Raw genomic sequence first — 14649 nt, forward strand, 5'->3', positions numbered from 1 at the left:
CCTGAGGGACCTACCTGGGGCAGGTGACCTCCCCCCAGAGCCCCCCTAGCACTGCCTGCGTGGGTCCAGGGTCCCCGGAGCGGGAAGGCAGGGGGGTGCTGGGGGTGGGTGTCACCCCGGAGGGGCAGGAGGCGGCTCTGCAGAGCAGGGTGGGCTCAGCCCTCCCCCTCGCACGGCCCGGCCCCGCCGGGAGCTGCAGGACAGGTTCTGCCGGGTGTCCCCTGGGCCCCCTGCCCGGCCCCCGCAGGGGCCCCGCGGCACGGGGAGCACCGCGGCCCCCCTGCCTGGCACAGGGGACACTGTGGGGACACCGCGGCTTCTGCCCCTCCCGCAGGAATCCCTCGGTCACCCGCGTGGGACGGTGCTGCCCTCCCGCGTCTCCCCTGCTTGTGGCGGGGATGTTGGGGACGCGGCGGCTCCCCCACAGAAACACCCAAAGCGCGGGTAGGATGCGGCTTCGGCCGCCTGCGTGGGTCAGAGCTGTCCCTCCATCCGTGTCCCCGCTCTGCTGCGCGGCTGCTGGGGACACAGCAGCTCTGTCCCCGCAAAAGAAAACCCCAAACCGCGGCCGAGATGTGGTTTCAGCTGCCCGCGTGAGGCAATTGTGCCCCTCACTCTGTCCCACCTTGTGTGGGGCTCTTGGGGACACGGCAGCTCCCTCTCCACCCAAAAGTCTGCATGGAACAGAGCTTCCTCCCCGTGTGTCCCTCCCTTTGGTAGGGAGGACACCGCATCTCCCCCTGCAAAAAAAAAACAAAAAAAAAAACCAAAAAAACCCAAACGGAAACAAAACAACCTCGGGTGTTTTGGCGGGGCGTGACTTCAGCCACCCGCCTGGGACAGTGCTGTCCCCCACGCGTGTGTCCTCCCTTTCACAGCGGCGCTGTTGGGGACACTGCAGCTTTCCCCGCAAAAAAAAAAAAAAAACCAACAAAAAAACCCCAACCAAACAAAAACCGCGTGGGGCAATGCCGCGTGTCCCCCCTCCCTGTCCCCCGTGCCGAGGGGGCCGTTGGGGACACCGCAGCTGCATTCCGCCCCCAAATCAAATCACGGGTGGGGTGTGCCCAGCCACCCGCGTGGGCCCCGGGGGAGGGACCCCCCCGGCGAGGCGAGGCTGCAGCATCCGGGCCGGCCCCGCCACATCCTGCCGCCGGAAGGAGCCGCGGCCCCGGGACAACCCCCCCGCCGGTGACGTCATGCGGGGGCCCCCGCCAGGCGTGACGCCAGCCCCGCTCTGTGACGTCACGCGACGGGCGGGCGGCGCCGCCGCTGCGGGGAGGGGGATCCCCCCCAACCCCCATTTCCCCGGGGTGACCCCCACGGGCCCCCCAAACCGCCCCGGTACGGGGTGGGGGCTCCGGTGGGCGCCGCCCCCCGCCCCGCCACGTCCCCGGGGGGGGACAGGGACACGCGGAGGGGACACGGACACGCGGGGGAGGGGGGGCGGCTCTGCCGCAGCGCCGCGGTGACCTTGTGCGGGGGGGCGGCGGGTTCCCCCCCCGGGGCGGGGCTCGGTGCCCCCCGGTGCCCCCCGCGGGGGCGGGGAGGGCCGCCCCCCCCCCCGCCCAGCGCCGCCCGCAGCCGGGGCCGGGCCGCTCGGTGCGGGGCGGCCATAAATCACGGCGGGCAGAGCCCCCGCCCCGCCGCCGCCCCCGGGACCGGGCAGGGGGGCCCAGCCCCGCCGCCGCCACCCCCGCCCCCAGCCCCTGCGGATGTGGCGGAGCGGCCCGCGCCCCCGCCCGGCACCGGCCCCGGCCCCGGGGGCCCCGCTCCGCCGAGCCCCGCACCCCGCCCCGCTTCCCGCCCGGCGCTGAGCCCCCGCCGCAGGTACGGTCGCGCTCCGGGCACCGCGGAGGGGAGGAGGACGATGAGGAGGATGCTGCCACCGCCGGGGGGAAGGGGGAGCCTCCGGGCAGCCCCTTCCTCGCCGCCCTCGGGGTGCGGGGGGTTCCTCGGCACCTGCAGCCCCCCCTGCAGCCCAGGGAGCGGGTCGGGGGGGGACGTGGCCCCGCCGCACCCCCGAGGGAAATGAAGAGAGGGGGTTTCCCCGCTGCCCGGTGGGTGCCGGGGGGGGGTGACCGTCACCCGCCGTCCCCCCGCACCCCGGGCGGGTGTCCTGACCTTGGCCGTGGGGCGGGGGCTGCGGCGGGGACGCGCTGGGTGGCTCTGCCCGGTTGCGGCCACCTCCGGGGACACACCAGTGTCCCCATGGGGCGAGAGGGAAGAAAGGGTGGCATTGGGTGGGGGGTGCAGGGCGTCCCCATCCCGGTCTCACGCCGGCGGTGCCACCGCCCGGCAGCTGCCCGTCACCCCGGTCCCCTTGGTGGGGGCCTCCCGATCCCCGTCGTGAGAGGTGACAGTCCCCACCATGGGGGGTGACAATCCCACGGCCTCGTGGGGCTGAGGCGTGGGGCGGCCAAGCCCAGGCTGTGCCATTGTGGGGTGTTTTGGGGACTAGGATGGTGTGACCCCCTCCCTGAGGTGCCAGCCGCGGGGACCACAAATTGTCCCCGGTGTCCCTAGGCTCTGCTGCAGGCGCTCGTTCCCTGCCCAGCATGGAGAAACCCTGCAGCCAGTGGACACCTCCCCTTCCCCATGCCTTTGTCACCCTGCTGTCACCGCCTCCCCCAGCCCGGGTCCCCATGTGCCCCCATCCCCGCGATGCTGCCGCACCCAGGGCGCTGCTCCGCTGGGTGCCGGGGACCACCCCGCTGCTGTCCCCGCCTGCCCCAGCTGTGTCCCCAGGCAGGGCTGGCGGGGGCCCTGGCGCTGGCGGCGCTGCTGTGGGGCTGCTCCCGGGGTGCCAGGGGGCTGCTGTCAGCCCTCCGCCAGGATCCCCACGGCTTCCGCATGCCCGGGAAGGGGCAACCACGGCACCGGCCTCAGCTCGGGGATCACAGCCGTGTCCACTCCCGGGGACACCTTTGGCAGCTGCCGGCTGGCGCGGGGTGACGGGTGCTGGAGGGCCACAGTGACAAGATGGAGCTACCAGCAGGATGTGACCCCCCCTCCCCTCCCACAGACCCGTCAGGCACCGGTGGGCTCCCGTGAGGAGCGGCTGTGGCAGTGCCAGCACCATCTGCAGTGGGACAAGCAGCAATGGCGGGTCCCACGGGCGCCCGTGTCCTGCCAGCAGCCGTGGGGACAATGACCCGCATCCTGCCAACCCACCCACGCTGCCCTGGCACGGGGGGCTCCGGGGAGTGCCCCCCGTCGCGGCGGTGCCAGCCTGCCGCTGCCAATTGCCACGGCGGCGGAGACCGAGCCCTGCCTGCAGCGCTGGCACCGCTCCCACTCCCCGAGCCCCGGGGTCACCGTCCCCTGGCGATGGCACTGCCATCCCGCCCCGCCGCCATCCCCGAGCCCACCGCGCCGCGGGAGCCGCTGCCCGCGCTCCCTCCGTGCTATTCCTGGCGGGTTTGGGGCTGGAGGGGGGACACACGACACCCCGGCAATGCCAGCAGCCTGGAGAGCTGGCACCGCACCGGGGTCACCCCGGGTCCCCCGGCCGTCCCAGGCAGTGCGGGGGGCCCAGGGGATGGAGATGGGGGGCTCCCCCCGCCCGCGCCCGGACTCCATCCCAGCGGCCCCCACCCGGACTGGGAAGCCCCTGGGCCCAGCCCCGCGACGGACTGGTTTGAACTGGTGTGGCGGGGGGGAAGCCGGGCTGGGGCTGGGCTGGCAGCGCCTGGCGCGGGCAGGAGAGGCCATGGGGGGAGAGCGGGCAGGGGCAGGCAGGAGCGGGCAGGGGCCTCGCGCGGGGGCCGCAGGTGCTGGGGCGTCCGGCCAAGCCACCGCAGGGCTTGTCCCCGTCCCCATCCCGGCGGGGCCCCCGCGGCGCCCCGTTTCCCGAGGCCGCGTGGTTTGGCAGCCTCCTGCTCGCCCGCCCGCGGCCGCGCTGGGAGCCCTGGCGTCAGCGGCTGGAGGCCCCTTTCCCACCGGCCCGCCCGGGGATGGCTGCGGTCCCCACCCAGCACCGCCCGCACCGGGACCCCCCCAACCTCCCAAGCCCGAGGACGTGAGGACACGAGCGTCGTGGTGGGACCAGCAGTGACGCCTTGCCTGGCCCCACCGTGGCCGGGGAGATGCCAGCCCCCCGTCCCACTCCCTGGGCTGGGGGTCCTGCTGTGCCACCCCAGCTGTGGGGTCCTGCCTGTGTCTGTCTGTCTGTCCCCGAGCTGTGCCACCAGGCTGTGGGGCACAGGGGGGTGCTGGAGCCCGAGAAGCGTGGTGGGGCTCAGGGTGGGGACAGCCCATGGGCACACCCCGCAGTGGGGCGCAGGGCGAGCCCCCCCAGAGGGGAAGGGCCCCACTGCGGGCAGGCCGGGAGAGCTCAGTGCGAGTCCCTGTCCCGGGAGACGGGACGCGGAGATGGGGCAGCCTCCGGAGCGGGAGGAGGTGCGTGCTCAGGCGAGGACCCCCCCACTGAAGAGGAGGGACCCGCCTATGGGGCTGACCCCCGGCCGCGGGAGGCTCAGGGGGATGCGATGCTGTGGGGCGGCTCCTCCCACGCCGGGAGCCTGGGACAGGAACCCCCCCTGGGGCCGGCCCCTCGGCCAGCTCGGGGGTGCAGGCGGGGGGTCCCCGCCCCGCCGCCCGGGCCCCATGCCCCCCGCGGCTCCTCCGCATTCCTCAGCGTCTGAGCCGGGCTGGACCCCCGCCAGCGCGGGGGGCCCCTCCGGCGGGGCAGGGCGGGGGCCGGGCCCCCCGGGGCGGGGTGGGGATGGAGGGGCCCCCCCGCTGCCACGTGTGCTGGGTGCGCCGTGCCCCCCGACACGGCCCCTCGGCCGCCCCCGGCCTGCCCCGGGCGATGCGGGTGGCCGCGGGGCACAGCCGGGGGACGGCATGGGGCGCTCACTGCTGTGCCGAGCTGCCCGTTCTCAGCTGCCCGCCAGATGTGCGGCGGCCGAGTCGCGAGGGTGGCATTGTGCTGTGTGCCGTGCCATGCCGCTCCGTGCCGTTCCGTGCCACGCCGTGCGGCCGGCAGCCCCTGCTCGGCCCCGGCAGCGGCGGCGTTGGCCGGCGGGGAAGGGGCCCCGGCGGGGGAGGAAGCTCTGCCGCCTCCGGGGCTGGGGCCAGCGGGCTCGGCCGCCCGGGTCAGCGCCGGGCTGGTGGCCGCCACCGCCCTCCTCTGCCGCTGGGAAAGGCCTCGCTGGGGCAGGCCCGCGGGGACTGACGGACGGACGGACGGATGGATGAACGGATGGGGGGGGGTGGTGGAATGGGGACGCCACGGTTGTAGCTCCGCGGGTGCCCAGGGGATTTGGCAATCCCCGGCAAGGTTTGGTCGCGAGCCAAGGGGCTGTGCCGGCGACACGGAGAGGACACACTGGGGACACCGAAGGGCCGGGGTGGGGGGGGCGCGGTGCCATGCCCTGCCCTTTGCCCGCTGCGGGAGGGGGCCGCGGCAGGGTGGCCGCAAGGGACGGCACGGTCTCCGTGCCAGCCCCGCGTCCTCCGGCCCGGGGCAGAGCGGGCATTGCCATGGGGCCGGGCTGGGCCGATGCTCTGGGTGGCACCGGTGACCCCTGGGTGTCCCCCGCAGAGCCCACCCCGGCACCATGCATTCCCTGGAGGAGCCCCTGGACCTCAAGCTGAGCATCTCCAAGCTGCGAGCTGCCCGCGAGAAGCGGGGCCCCTCCGGCCCCCGAGCCCGCGCTGCCCAGCGCCCGGACACCCCGCCGGCCGGGGAGGGCCGAGGGGGCAGCCGGGGGGGTCGCCGGGCCGTGCCAGCCTCGCCGTCGCCCGGGCTCCTGGGACACTCCAGGCTGGTGGAGCCGCTGGACGGGCGCTTCCCGGTGCCCGTGGTGGATCTCAGCCTCTCGCCCCGCTCCGGGGGGGAGTCTCCGGCGGGCAGCGCCTCGCTGTCCCCTGAGCGCCAGGGCAGCGGGGACCTGCCCGGCCCCCTCACCCCACACGTAAGTATGGCTGTGGCCCCCCCGAGGTGTCCCCAGCTGTGGGGACTGTGCCCGACCTCGGCAGCGTGCCCGGTGCTGCCGCTGTACACACAGCCCGGGGTCAATGTCCTGCCTGCCCCCCCCGGCCCCTGACCCCAGAGGTATCCCCGGGGAGGCTCCTGGGAGGTCTTTTTGGGGTGTCTCTGGGGGTCTCTGTGGGGTTTTGGGGTCCCTGGGGGGGGTGGCAGATCTAGGGGGTTTTTGGGGAGCGTGGGGGGATCTCAGGGGGGTCTCTGGGGGGGTCTCTGCGAGGTTCTGGGGTTCCTGGGGGGCTGGGAAGAATCTCTTGAAGGGCTCGGGGGGCTTCTCTGGGGGTCTCCATCCAGCTTGGCCCTGTGCCCCACTGCTCCTCCATCCGGACTCTGCTCCAGGATTTCCAGTCCCTGCGCTACATTGATGGCCTCCCCAGCTCCTTCCAGTTCTTCCTGCCGCTGGGGGCCGGGGGGGCCCTGCACCTGCCCCCCGCCGCCTTCCTGCCCCCCAGCAAGGAGAAACGGCTCCCCCCCGAGCTGCCCCTGCCCAAGCAGCTCGTCTGCCGCTGGTCCAAGGTCAGCAGGGAGAGCTGGGAGTTATGGTGGGGGTGTGTGGGAGCTTTGAGGGGGCACAGGTGGTGATCAGCGGCTGGGAGACCACATGGGCATTGCAAGGATGGGGGACATGCAGGGGAATTTTGGGGCAGGGGAGAGGACATGGGGCTGGAAGGCCATGGCAGAGCTCTTTGGGGCTGTGGGGGAGTTTTGGGGCTGGGAGGCCAAGCAGGGACAGGAAATCCTGGGGAGGATAAGTTTTAGGGCTGGGAAGGTGGTGATGGGGAGGTGGGTGCTGTGCAGAGGTGCTGGGGGGTGATGCAGGGCTGGGGGTCAAGCAAAGGCCTTTTCCATTTCCCCAAATGCTGGTGCTGCTGCACACAGGTGGGAGCTGCGATGGGGTGGGGGGCAGGTGCTGGCCATGATGGGGGGTCTGTCCCCCCTGGTGCCCACCCTGCTGGGCTCCCTCACCCCCAGCCTCCTGCCCACAGTGCAACCAGTTCTTCGACCTCCTGCAAGACCTGGTGGACCACGTCAACGACTTCCACGTCAAACCCGAGAAGGACGCGGGGTACTGCTGCCACTGGGAGGGCTGTGCCCGCCATGGCAGGGGCTTCAATGCCAGGTGGGCATGGGGGGCTCTGGGGGGGTCTCTGGGGGGCTGCTGTGGGGAGGCAGGAGCCCAGCACTGGGGATATGCAGGGGAAGTTTCCATCTGTCCCTCCCTCTCTCATGCAGGGTGTGAGGTCCTGGGGGGGCTGGGTGACTGGGCTGGCCTGGATGTCCCTGCTCTCCCACACCATAGCCAAGGCATGGGGACAGGGACTTGCCCTGGAAGGCAGGGCTGACTCCCTCCCTAGCATTCCCTCCACAATGCTTCCATGGGCAGATGGTGATAGGAGAAGGATGAACAGTTTTAAACTAAAAGAGGAGAAATTTAGATGAATACTGGGAGGAAACTGTTCCCTGTGAGGGTGGGCAGGCCCTGGCACAGGGTGCCCAGATCAGCTGTGGCTGCCCCTGGATCCCTGGCAGCGCCCAAGGCCAGGCTGGGCAGGGCTTGGGATAGTGGAAAGTGTCCCTGCCCACGGCAGGGGGGGTTTGAATTACACAAACTTTAAGTCTTCCCAACCCAGCCCATTCCATGATTCTGTGATTGCCCCAATCCTGGCAGGTACAAGATGCTGATCCACATCCGGACGCACACCAACGAGAAGCCGCATCGCTGCCCCACCTGCAACAAGAGCTTCTCCCGCCTGGAGAACCTGAAAATCCACAACCGCTCGCACACAGGTCAGCACAGCAGCCCCCGCACTGCGCTGCACTGCTGGGGCTCGGGGCGCTTGGGGGGCTCAGGGGGCTCGGGGGGCGCGGCAGGGCCAGTGCCCCTGGCAGACCCGGTGCTGCTGTCCCGCAGGTGAGAAGCCCTACATCTGCCCCTACGAAGGCTGCAACAAGCGTTACTCCAACTCCAGCGACCGCTTCAAGCACACCCGCACGCACTACGTGGAGAAGCCCTACTCGTGCAAGATGCCGGGCTGCCACAAGCGCTACACCGACCCCAGCTCCCTCCGCAAGCACATCAAAGCCCACGGCCATTTTGTGTCCCCCGAGCACCCGGAGATGCTCAAGGTCCACCCGCCTCCCAAAACGCCCCTGGGCTCGGCGGAGGTGCCCTACGTTAACGGGGCGCAGCTCGTCATCCCCAACCCCGCCGCCCTCTTCGCTCCGCCGGGGCTGCCGGCGCTGCCCATCCCGTTGGCACCGGCGCCGCTCGATCTCAGCGCCCTGGGCTGCGGGGCTGCGGGCGCGCTGCCCGCCCTGCCCGGCCCCGTCCTGCCCCTCAACGGCGGCCCCTTGAACTTGGCCAAGAGCCCGCTGCTGCCCTCGCCCTTCGCGGCGGGGCTGGGGCTGCCCGTCATGTCGCTGCTGGCCGGCGGGGCCAAGGCCGAGGGGGAGAAGGGCAGCGGGGCTGAGGGGCGGCCGCCCAAGGCGGGCAAGGGGCTGGAGAGCCGCAAGGAGAGGGGCGAAAGGACGGAGCCGGGGCGGCCGCGGGTGCCCCCCGAGAGCCTGGCGCTGCTGCCGGGGGCCGTGCTCGACCTCTCGGCCGGTGTCAGCTCGGGGGGCAGCCCCGAGGCGCTGCCCCCGGGCTGGGTGCTCATCCCCCCCGGCTCCCTGCTGCTCAAACCCGCCGCCGTCAACTGAGGGGCCCGACGATGCCCGGGGTCAGCCGCCGGCCCCGTGGGCAGATCCCGCTCCCGTCTGGGGACGGGGGGCATGGCCCCCTCCTCCCCCTGCAGCCCCGGCGGGGCCTCGCTCGTGCTTTTACCCGTCACGAAAGAAGAACGGACTCTTCTGAGAAAAGCAATAATCCCTCGGCGGCCGGAGCCGGCTGCGACCCCGTGCTGGGGGCAGGTGGGGCACAGGGGGGTTCCCCTGCCCCCTCTCCCCTCCCCGGCCCTGGGCAGCCGGATACGCCGCTATTTATTTCTCGACCAGCCCCCTGCTCCGACAGGGTCCCGCTTGGGCTCTCCTGCTTCCGCTGACTCGGCGTGTCCCTGCCCGAGCCCTCGGTGCTGCTGTGGGGGCCGCAGCCCCCAGGCTCTGCCGCACGGACAGCGGGGTGACAGCCGGGGGCCCGGCCGCTCCGCAGCCGCCAGCCGTGCCCGGCCGTGCCATCCCAGCCCCGGCAGCCCGTGCCGGGCCCAGCTGGCTGGGCACTCGCCGGCCCGGCGCCCGCTCGCCTCCTCCCCGCTCCGTCCCCGCCGCCTCCCCGGCCCTCCCGTGACAAGGCACACGGCCGGTGTGCCGCTCGCCGGGGCACTGCCCCCCTCTAGCTACGTTCATACCTAACCACGCACCGCGAGCGCATGCGGGCAGCGCAGGCACGGCCGGCAGCGGCTGCCGGGCACCGCTCCCGGGGCTGCGCCGGGGGATGGATGCTCCCGGGCGAGCCCCGGCCGTGGGGCAGCGTGCCCAGCCTCAGCGCGGGCGCAGCTCGGAGCCCCCCCCGGGGTCACACACGCGTCCCGCTGGCTCCGAGCCACGGGGGTGTCCGCAGTCCCGCCCCCGTGCCGGGGGTGCCCCGCAGGGAGCCGGTCTCCCTGCCCTCACCGCGGCCGCCCGGCGCTGCCCCAGCCCAGCATGGCTGCGGGCCCTCGACCAGGCCGCCCCGGCCGGTGAAACGTCTCCTCGCTCCTCATCGGTTTGTTGTTGCACATTCCAGGACATCAGTATTTTAACGGTCTCGAAGTGCCTTTCTATCGTAGTTTCTGGGTTGTTTTTATTTTCCTCCTGTTGGGCTCCATCGCTGTTAGCGTAGCGTGTAAGGACTGCACAAGTACGAGATAAGCTAACGACTGTAACACTATATTCGTCCAGGGGAGAGGAAGTTTATTAAGAAAACAATAAAGTGAAGTTGAATTAAGTTCCTGTTTCAGTCCGTGGTGCCAACGGCAAGGAGCCCGCCATGGGGACTGAGGGGTGCAGGGGGAGGGACGGGTGTGACCTTGGGGGCACGGCTGGCCCTGCCTGACCCCCAGCCGTGTCCCCACGCTCCTGCTCAGGCAGCCTCAGCACCACAGAAACCCTGCCAGCATCTGGGGGGTGAGCTGCAGGTGGGGACAGCCACGGGGTGTCCCCTCACAGCCCCTCACCCCGAGCCAGCAGCCATCCACACTGGGAGGAGGTGACGGCACAGCACTGCCAGGGTATGGAGCCAGAGGTGCACTCCATCCAAGAGCATCCAACTTCCCCGCCAAAAATAGCTCCTGCAGCCTCCCCCAGTGCCATTTGAGCCCTGGCAGCCCCAATGCCCTGGGGACACCCCTTCTTCCCCAGCTGCCTCCTCCTCCTCCCCTGGGTGAGCACAGCCCCTCGCAGGGGCCAATCCCTGCAGGGCAGCGCTGGGCAGGCAGGACCCCGCTCCCTCCCCGGGTGTGGAGCAGCCAGGCCAGGTGCTGGAGGACACGGTGTTTATTGGCTACCTATAAGTTAAGGGTGAGGGGCACGGAGGGCAGGGGTGGCAGCAGTCACGTCTCAGCTTTCCGCCCCTTGTCCTTGTCACCCTTGGCCTGGATGCGCAGCTCCTCGTCCAGCCGCTCCTTGGCTCGCACCACCTGTGCCACAGGGGGACACCAGGGATAGGGGGACACCCAGGGATGGGGGGACACTCAGGGATAGAGGGACACCCAGGGATGGGGGGACACCCAGGGATAGGGGGACACCCAGGGATGGGGGGACACCCAGGGACGGGATGCTCCCTCCCCTCCCTGCCTCATCCAAGGGTATATCCAGGCCCTGCTGTCCCAAGCCCAGGCAGGGGAAGGAAGGTGCAGCCCCTCCCTGCCCCTCCTGGCGCTCACCTTGGACTGCAGGTAGAAGGAGCCTCCCACTGATTTATCGTTCACCTTGAACAAGTGGTCGTAGTTCTGCTGAGAGAAGCTCTGGGTCAGAGGCACCTCCAGCCTTGCCATTCCCACTCCCAAACTCTGGTGCCTCCCACTCCCCAGAGACTGCTGAAGAGTGATCCTGGGACACGGCTGGCTCTGCCTGACACCCCTTGGGAGCCGCCATGTTCCCAGCAGGGCACCTCCAGAGCTCCCACATTCCCTCCCTGAGCAGCCCCGCTGGGCAGACGCAGAGGCCAAGCCTGGAGGGCTGCTCCAGCTGGGGCAGGGAATCCTCAAAATCCTCAAGCTGTGATTAACTGGGCCCAAGACAGCACGGAGGACCAGCTGCCACCCCCGTGCACAGCAGCACCCCTGGAGAGGCCAGGCCTGCCAGCACCACCCCTCCCTGGCTCCAGGGAAGCCTCTACCTTCTGGATCTCCTCAGGGTTGAGGCTGGAGACGTTGAGGATCTGCTGGGCTTCCTGGAGGCTGATGCCGATGATCCTGGAGGCAGCAGCAGACTGGGGCCTCTCGGCTCGGCCCCGCGCATCGGCCGCGGCCTGGCTCGCTGGGGACACGCGAGATCAGGCCCCTGCCAGCCCGGCCACCCGGGCCTCAGGCAGCAAAGCCTGGGCACTTCCAGGTGCCCAGAGCCCAGTGTCCCCCGCTGTCCCCCCCAGCCACCCCGGGGCCATCTGGATGCCGTCCCAGTGCCAGGGAGGTGGCAGGGAGCAGGCAAGGCAGGATCACAGCCCAGGGATTGTCCCACGCTGCCCTTCGGGGTGCTGGGATCTCTGGGAGCCTGGCAGCAGTGCCAGGGCCAGGACGGTGCCCTGTGACAACCTGGCAGTGTCCCCTGCAGGCCCAGCCCTGGGGTGCCCAGGGAAGGGTGGGGATGGGGAGCAGTGCCCGGCAGGGCAGCGTGGGCACACGGAGCTCGTGGGGCAGCATCCCAGCTCCTACCTGCAAACTCCTGGCGCAGCGCCCGCATGAAGGCCCGTCCCACCACCTGGGCCCCCACCAGGATGATCTGTGCCAGGTACTTGGCCTGCGGGGACAGCCTGCTGTCACAGCCACCACGGCTCCTTTGCCCTGTCACCTCTCCCCATCCCCCGGGGGGCTGCTCTGATCCCATCTGATTTCTGTCATGGCCCTACCTGGCCCTGTCCCCCCTTCTCTGTCCCTGTCCCCCCACCCAGGCCCTGTGATACCTTCCCCAGGCCCCCTCCCCTCTCCCCTGTCTCTGTCCCTTGTCCCCATGCCCTGTCCCCTCTCCGCTGGTCCTCTCACCCCCTCCCTGTCCCTGCTCCCCTCTTCTCCGTCCCTGTCCCCCCTCCCCACGACTTCTTCCCCCTTCCCTGGTCCTGTGACCCCTTCCCCTGTCCCTGTCCCCTCTCCAGTGGCCCTGGCTCTCCCGGAACCAGCTGCTTAGCACACTCCCGATCCCGCTGCCCCTGCCCGGGCCCTGTCCCGCCCCAGCTCTGCCCCCCGGTCCCGCTGTCCCCCCGCCGCGTCCCCCGTCCCCTCTCACCATGTCCCCGCCGCCGCTTCCGCCCCGCCGGTCACGTGGCCGGGGCTGAGGGTCACGGCGGACACCGAGACGGCGGCGGCGCGGGCGGAGCGTCCCCTCTGCGGCCACAGCGCCCTCTGGCGGTGTCCCCGCGCCGGAGGCTCGCCGCGGGCGGGGCGCGACTTCCCCGGCCCCGCTCCCCGTGCGCCCCCGGTCCCTGTGTCCCCCCGGTCCCCGTGCGCCCCCGGTCCCTGTGTCCCCCCGGTCCCCGTGCGCCCCCGGTCCCTGTGACCTCCCCATCCCCGGTCCCGGTGTCCCCCTGGTCCCCGTGTGCCCCCGGTCCCTGTGCCCCCCCATCCACGGTCCCTGTGTTGTACCTGTGCCTGTCCCGGCGTCCCCCCAGTCTCTGTCCCATCCCAGTACCCGTCCCGTTTCCCCTCGGTGCCGGTCCCTGTGTTCCCCCCTGCCGCGGTCCCTGGCTCTCCCTCGGTCCCTGTGTTATCCCCGATTTCCGTGTCCCCCGCTGTCGATCCCTGTGTCCTTCTGTACCCCCCGCCCCGGTCCTCGTGTCCCGCTCGGTTACCGTGTCCCCCGCTGTCGGTCCCTGTGTCACCCCGATGCCCGCATCCCCCCGGAGCCTGTCCCTGTGTCGCCCCCGGTCCACATGCCCCTCGTTCCCTGTGTCTCCCCATTCCCGGTCCCCCCCGGTGTCCCAGGATCACGGCAGGACACGGTGCTGGTGCAGCGGCTTTAATAGCGGGTCCTGCCCGCGGCGGGCCCTGCGCCTCCTCCACCTCTTCTTCCTCCTCCTCCTCCTCCTCCTCCTGGTGGTGGCCCCGCGGGTCCCGGCGGGTGCGGGGTCCCGGCTGCTCTGTCCCGGTTCCGGCCTAGTCCTGCGGGAGGCCGGGGGTGAGGGGCGCGGCGGGGCCGGGCGGACCCGGCCGGGGCCGTGTGTCCCGTCCCGCACTCACCCACTCGTCCTCGTCCACGCCCTCGAAGGAGTCCTGCGGCAGCGGGTCGTCCCTGTTGCCCAGCCGGGCCACCATGGCGCTGAGGAGCTGTGGGGAGAGCCGGGCAGAGCCGTGGGGCGCGGGGCATCACCCCCGGCGCCGGCGCAGGGTGCTCAGCCCTGAACCCACCTCCTCCTTCTTCTGCTCGTCTGTCTTCTCCTCCAGGTACACGGACGCAGGGACGAACTTCCGAGCCGGCGCCTCTTTGGGGGCCTCACTCACTGCGAGAGCGGTGTCACCGTGGGGCGGGAGGGCTCTACCCCTTTGACCAAAGCCCCCTGAGGGCCGGGGCTCCTCGCCCAGCCCCCGTACCCACCTGGCACCATGTCAGCGGGGCGCAGGCTGGCGCGGCGCTGCTGCCCGTCCTGCCCGTCCAGCCAGGCACCCGCAGCCAGCGCCGGCTCCCACCACACGCGGGTGGGCGGGTACAGATCGTCCTGGAAGTACTCCTTCTGCGGGGAAAAGGGGCGCTCAGGGGGTGTTGTCCCTTGTGTCCCCCTCTTCAAACACGGCCAGCCCCCCCTGGCACCCACCTTGACGCGTGGCACGTGGAAAGCCACGGGCTCCAGGCTGCTCTGGCCCAGGCGCAGCGCCCGCGCAAACTCCACCTCCCGCACCTCGCACGCCGTTTTGGGCAGGAAGACGAAGCCCTGGTGGGGTGGGGGTGTGAGCGGGGTCTGGCAGCACAGGTAGGGGGTCAGGGACAGGCAGCATATCCCCCCTTTACCTTGTGGGGTTCATTGGAGGTGAAGCTGTTGCACTCGAGGAAATAGGGGGGCTCAGGGGTCACTTCATAGAGGAAGACTCTGGTGTCACCCTGGGGATGGAGTGAGACAGGGACTGTCAGGGGACATGGACACCGTGGGGTGCTGTAGGCAGGGAGCTTCACAGTTTTTTGGAGGGCAAGCCCTCACCTTGCCGGTGAGGAAGACAACGCTGGTATCCTCATCATAAAAGGGCAGGAGGGTGGACGGGGCCACGTCCAGACCAAGGACAGACAAAGGTCCTTCAGGCAGGGCCTGTGCCCGGTACAGGAGGATCCTCCTCTCGCTGCGGCTGTGGGGAGGTGACAGTGAGAGCAAGCAGTGTCCTCAGGGACCCCTGCCCTGCTATGTGTCCCCCTCCTTACCTGTCAAAGCCGGACACCAGGAGGTAGTCACCACCACAAACCCAAACCAGGCGCGCTCCGCGTCCCCCCTCGGGACCTGGGCCCTCCTGCATGGGGTGAAGGTCACCCTGCCTGCTCCGAGA

General features: G+C 71.0%; 3 protein-coding genes across 4 annotated transcripts in view; 1 reads left to right on the forward strand and 2 right to left on the reverse strand.

Moving 5' to 3' along the window:
* The first annotated feature begins 1772 nt into the window (after positions 1-1772).
* Positions 1773-9617, forward strand: GLIS2 (GLIS family zinc finger 2). 2 transcript variants are annotated; one of them, XM_030958384.1, is made up of 6 exons: positions 1773-1830; positions 5549-5921; positions 6287-6508; positions 6979-7112; positions 7662-7780; positions 7905-9617. In XM_030958384.1, the coding sequence occupies exons 2-6, from the start codon at positions 5565-5567 to the stop codon at positions 8690-8692; spliced, it is 1620 nt and encodes a 539-aa protein (XP_030814244.1). In that variant the 5' UTR covers positions 1773-1830; positions 5549-5564; the 3' UTR covers positions 8693-9617. The 2 variants fall into 2 exon arrangements, with proteins under 2 accessions (XP_030814244.1, XP_030814245.1); XM_030958385.1 differs by having other exon boundaries at positions 6332-6508.
* A 248-nt stretch (positions 9618-9865) lies between these two features.
* Positions 9866-12441, reverse strand: PAM16 (presequence translocase associated motor 16). Its single transcript, XM_030958387.1, has 5 exons — positions 12410-12441; positions 11842-11926; positions 11307-11446; positions 10852-10917; positions 9866-10605 (listed from the first exon to the last, which is right to left on the reverse strand). The coding sequence occupies exons 1-5, from the start codon at positions 12410-12412 to the stop codon at positions 10519-10521; spliced, it is 381 nt and encodes a 126-aa protein (XP_030814247.1). The 5' UTR covers positions 12413-12441; the 3' UTR covers positions 9866-10518.
* A 695-nt stretch (positions 12442-13136) lies between these two features.
* The window catches only part of LOC115909228 (coronin-7-like), a 34638-nt gene continuing 33125 nt past the window's right edge, over positions 13137-14649 (reverse strand). The window contains exons 22-29 of the mRNA XM_030958389.1: positions 14528-14613; positions 14313-14454; positions 14126-14215; positions 13932-14048; positions 13715-13850; positions 13528-13619; positions 13360-13446; positions 13137-13281 (exon numbers count right to left, since the gene is read on the reverse strand). Coding sequence (XP_030814249.1) covers positions 13276-13281; positions 13360-13446; positions 13528-13619; positions 13715-13850; positions 13932-14048; positions 14126-14215; positions 14313-14454; positions 14528-14613 — 756 coding nt within the window. The 3' untranslated portion in view covers positions 13137-13275. The remainder of the gene's footprint in view (positions 13282-13359; positions 13447-13527; positions 13620-13714; positions 13851-13931; positions 14049-14125; positions 14216-14312; positions 14455-14527; positions 14614-14649) is intronic.

Source organism: Camarhynchus parvulus, chromosome 14 (genome assembly GCF_901933205.1).
Source record: "Camarhynchus parvulus chromosome 14, STF_HiC, whole genome shotgun sequence".
Taxonomy (NCBI): domain Eukaryota; kingdom Metazoa; phylum Chordata; class Aves; order Passeriformes; family Thraupidae; genus Camarhynchus; species Camarhynchus parvulus.

Bases quoted from the DNA above. Each gene is read 5' to 3' on its own strand.
- GLIS2 (XM_030958384.1), top strand. From the start codon at position 5,565: ATGCATTCCCTGGAGGAGCCCCTGGACCTCAAGCTGAGCATCTCCAAG. The intron at 5,922-6,286 runs GTAAGTATGGCT...GTCTCCATCCAG, and splicing joins CCGGCCCCCTCACCCCACAC to CTTGGCCCTGTGCCCCACTG. The intron at 7,113-7,661 runs GTGGGCATGGGG...CAATCCTGGCAG, and splicing joins GGCAGGGGCTTCAATGCCAG to GTACAAGATGCTGATCCACA.
- PAM16 (XM_030958387.1), bottom strand. The intron at 10,918-11,306 runs GTAGAGGCTTCC...TTCTCTCAGCAG, and splicing joins ACCCTGAGGAGATCCAGAAG to AACTACGACCACTTGTTCAA. The intron at 10,606-10,851 runs GTGAGCGCCAGG...CCTGTGGCACAG, and splicing joins CCTTCTACCTGCAGTCCAAG to GTGGTGCGAGCCAAGGAGCG.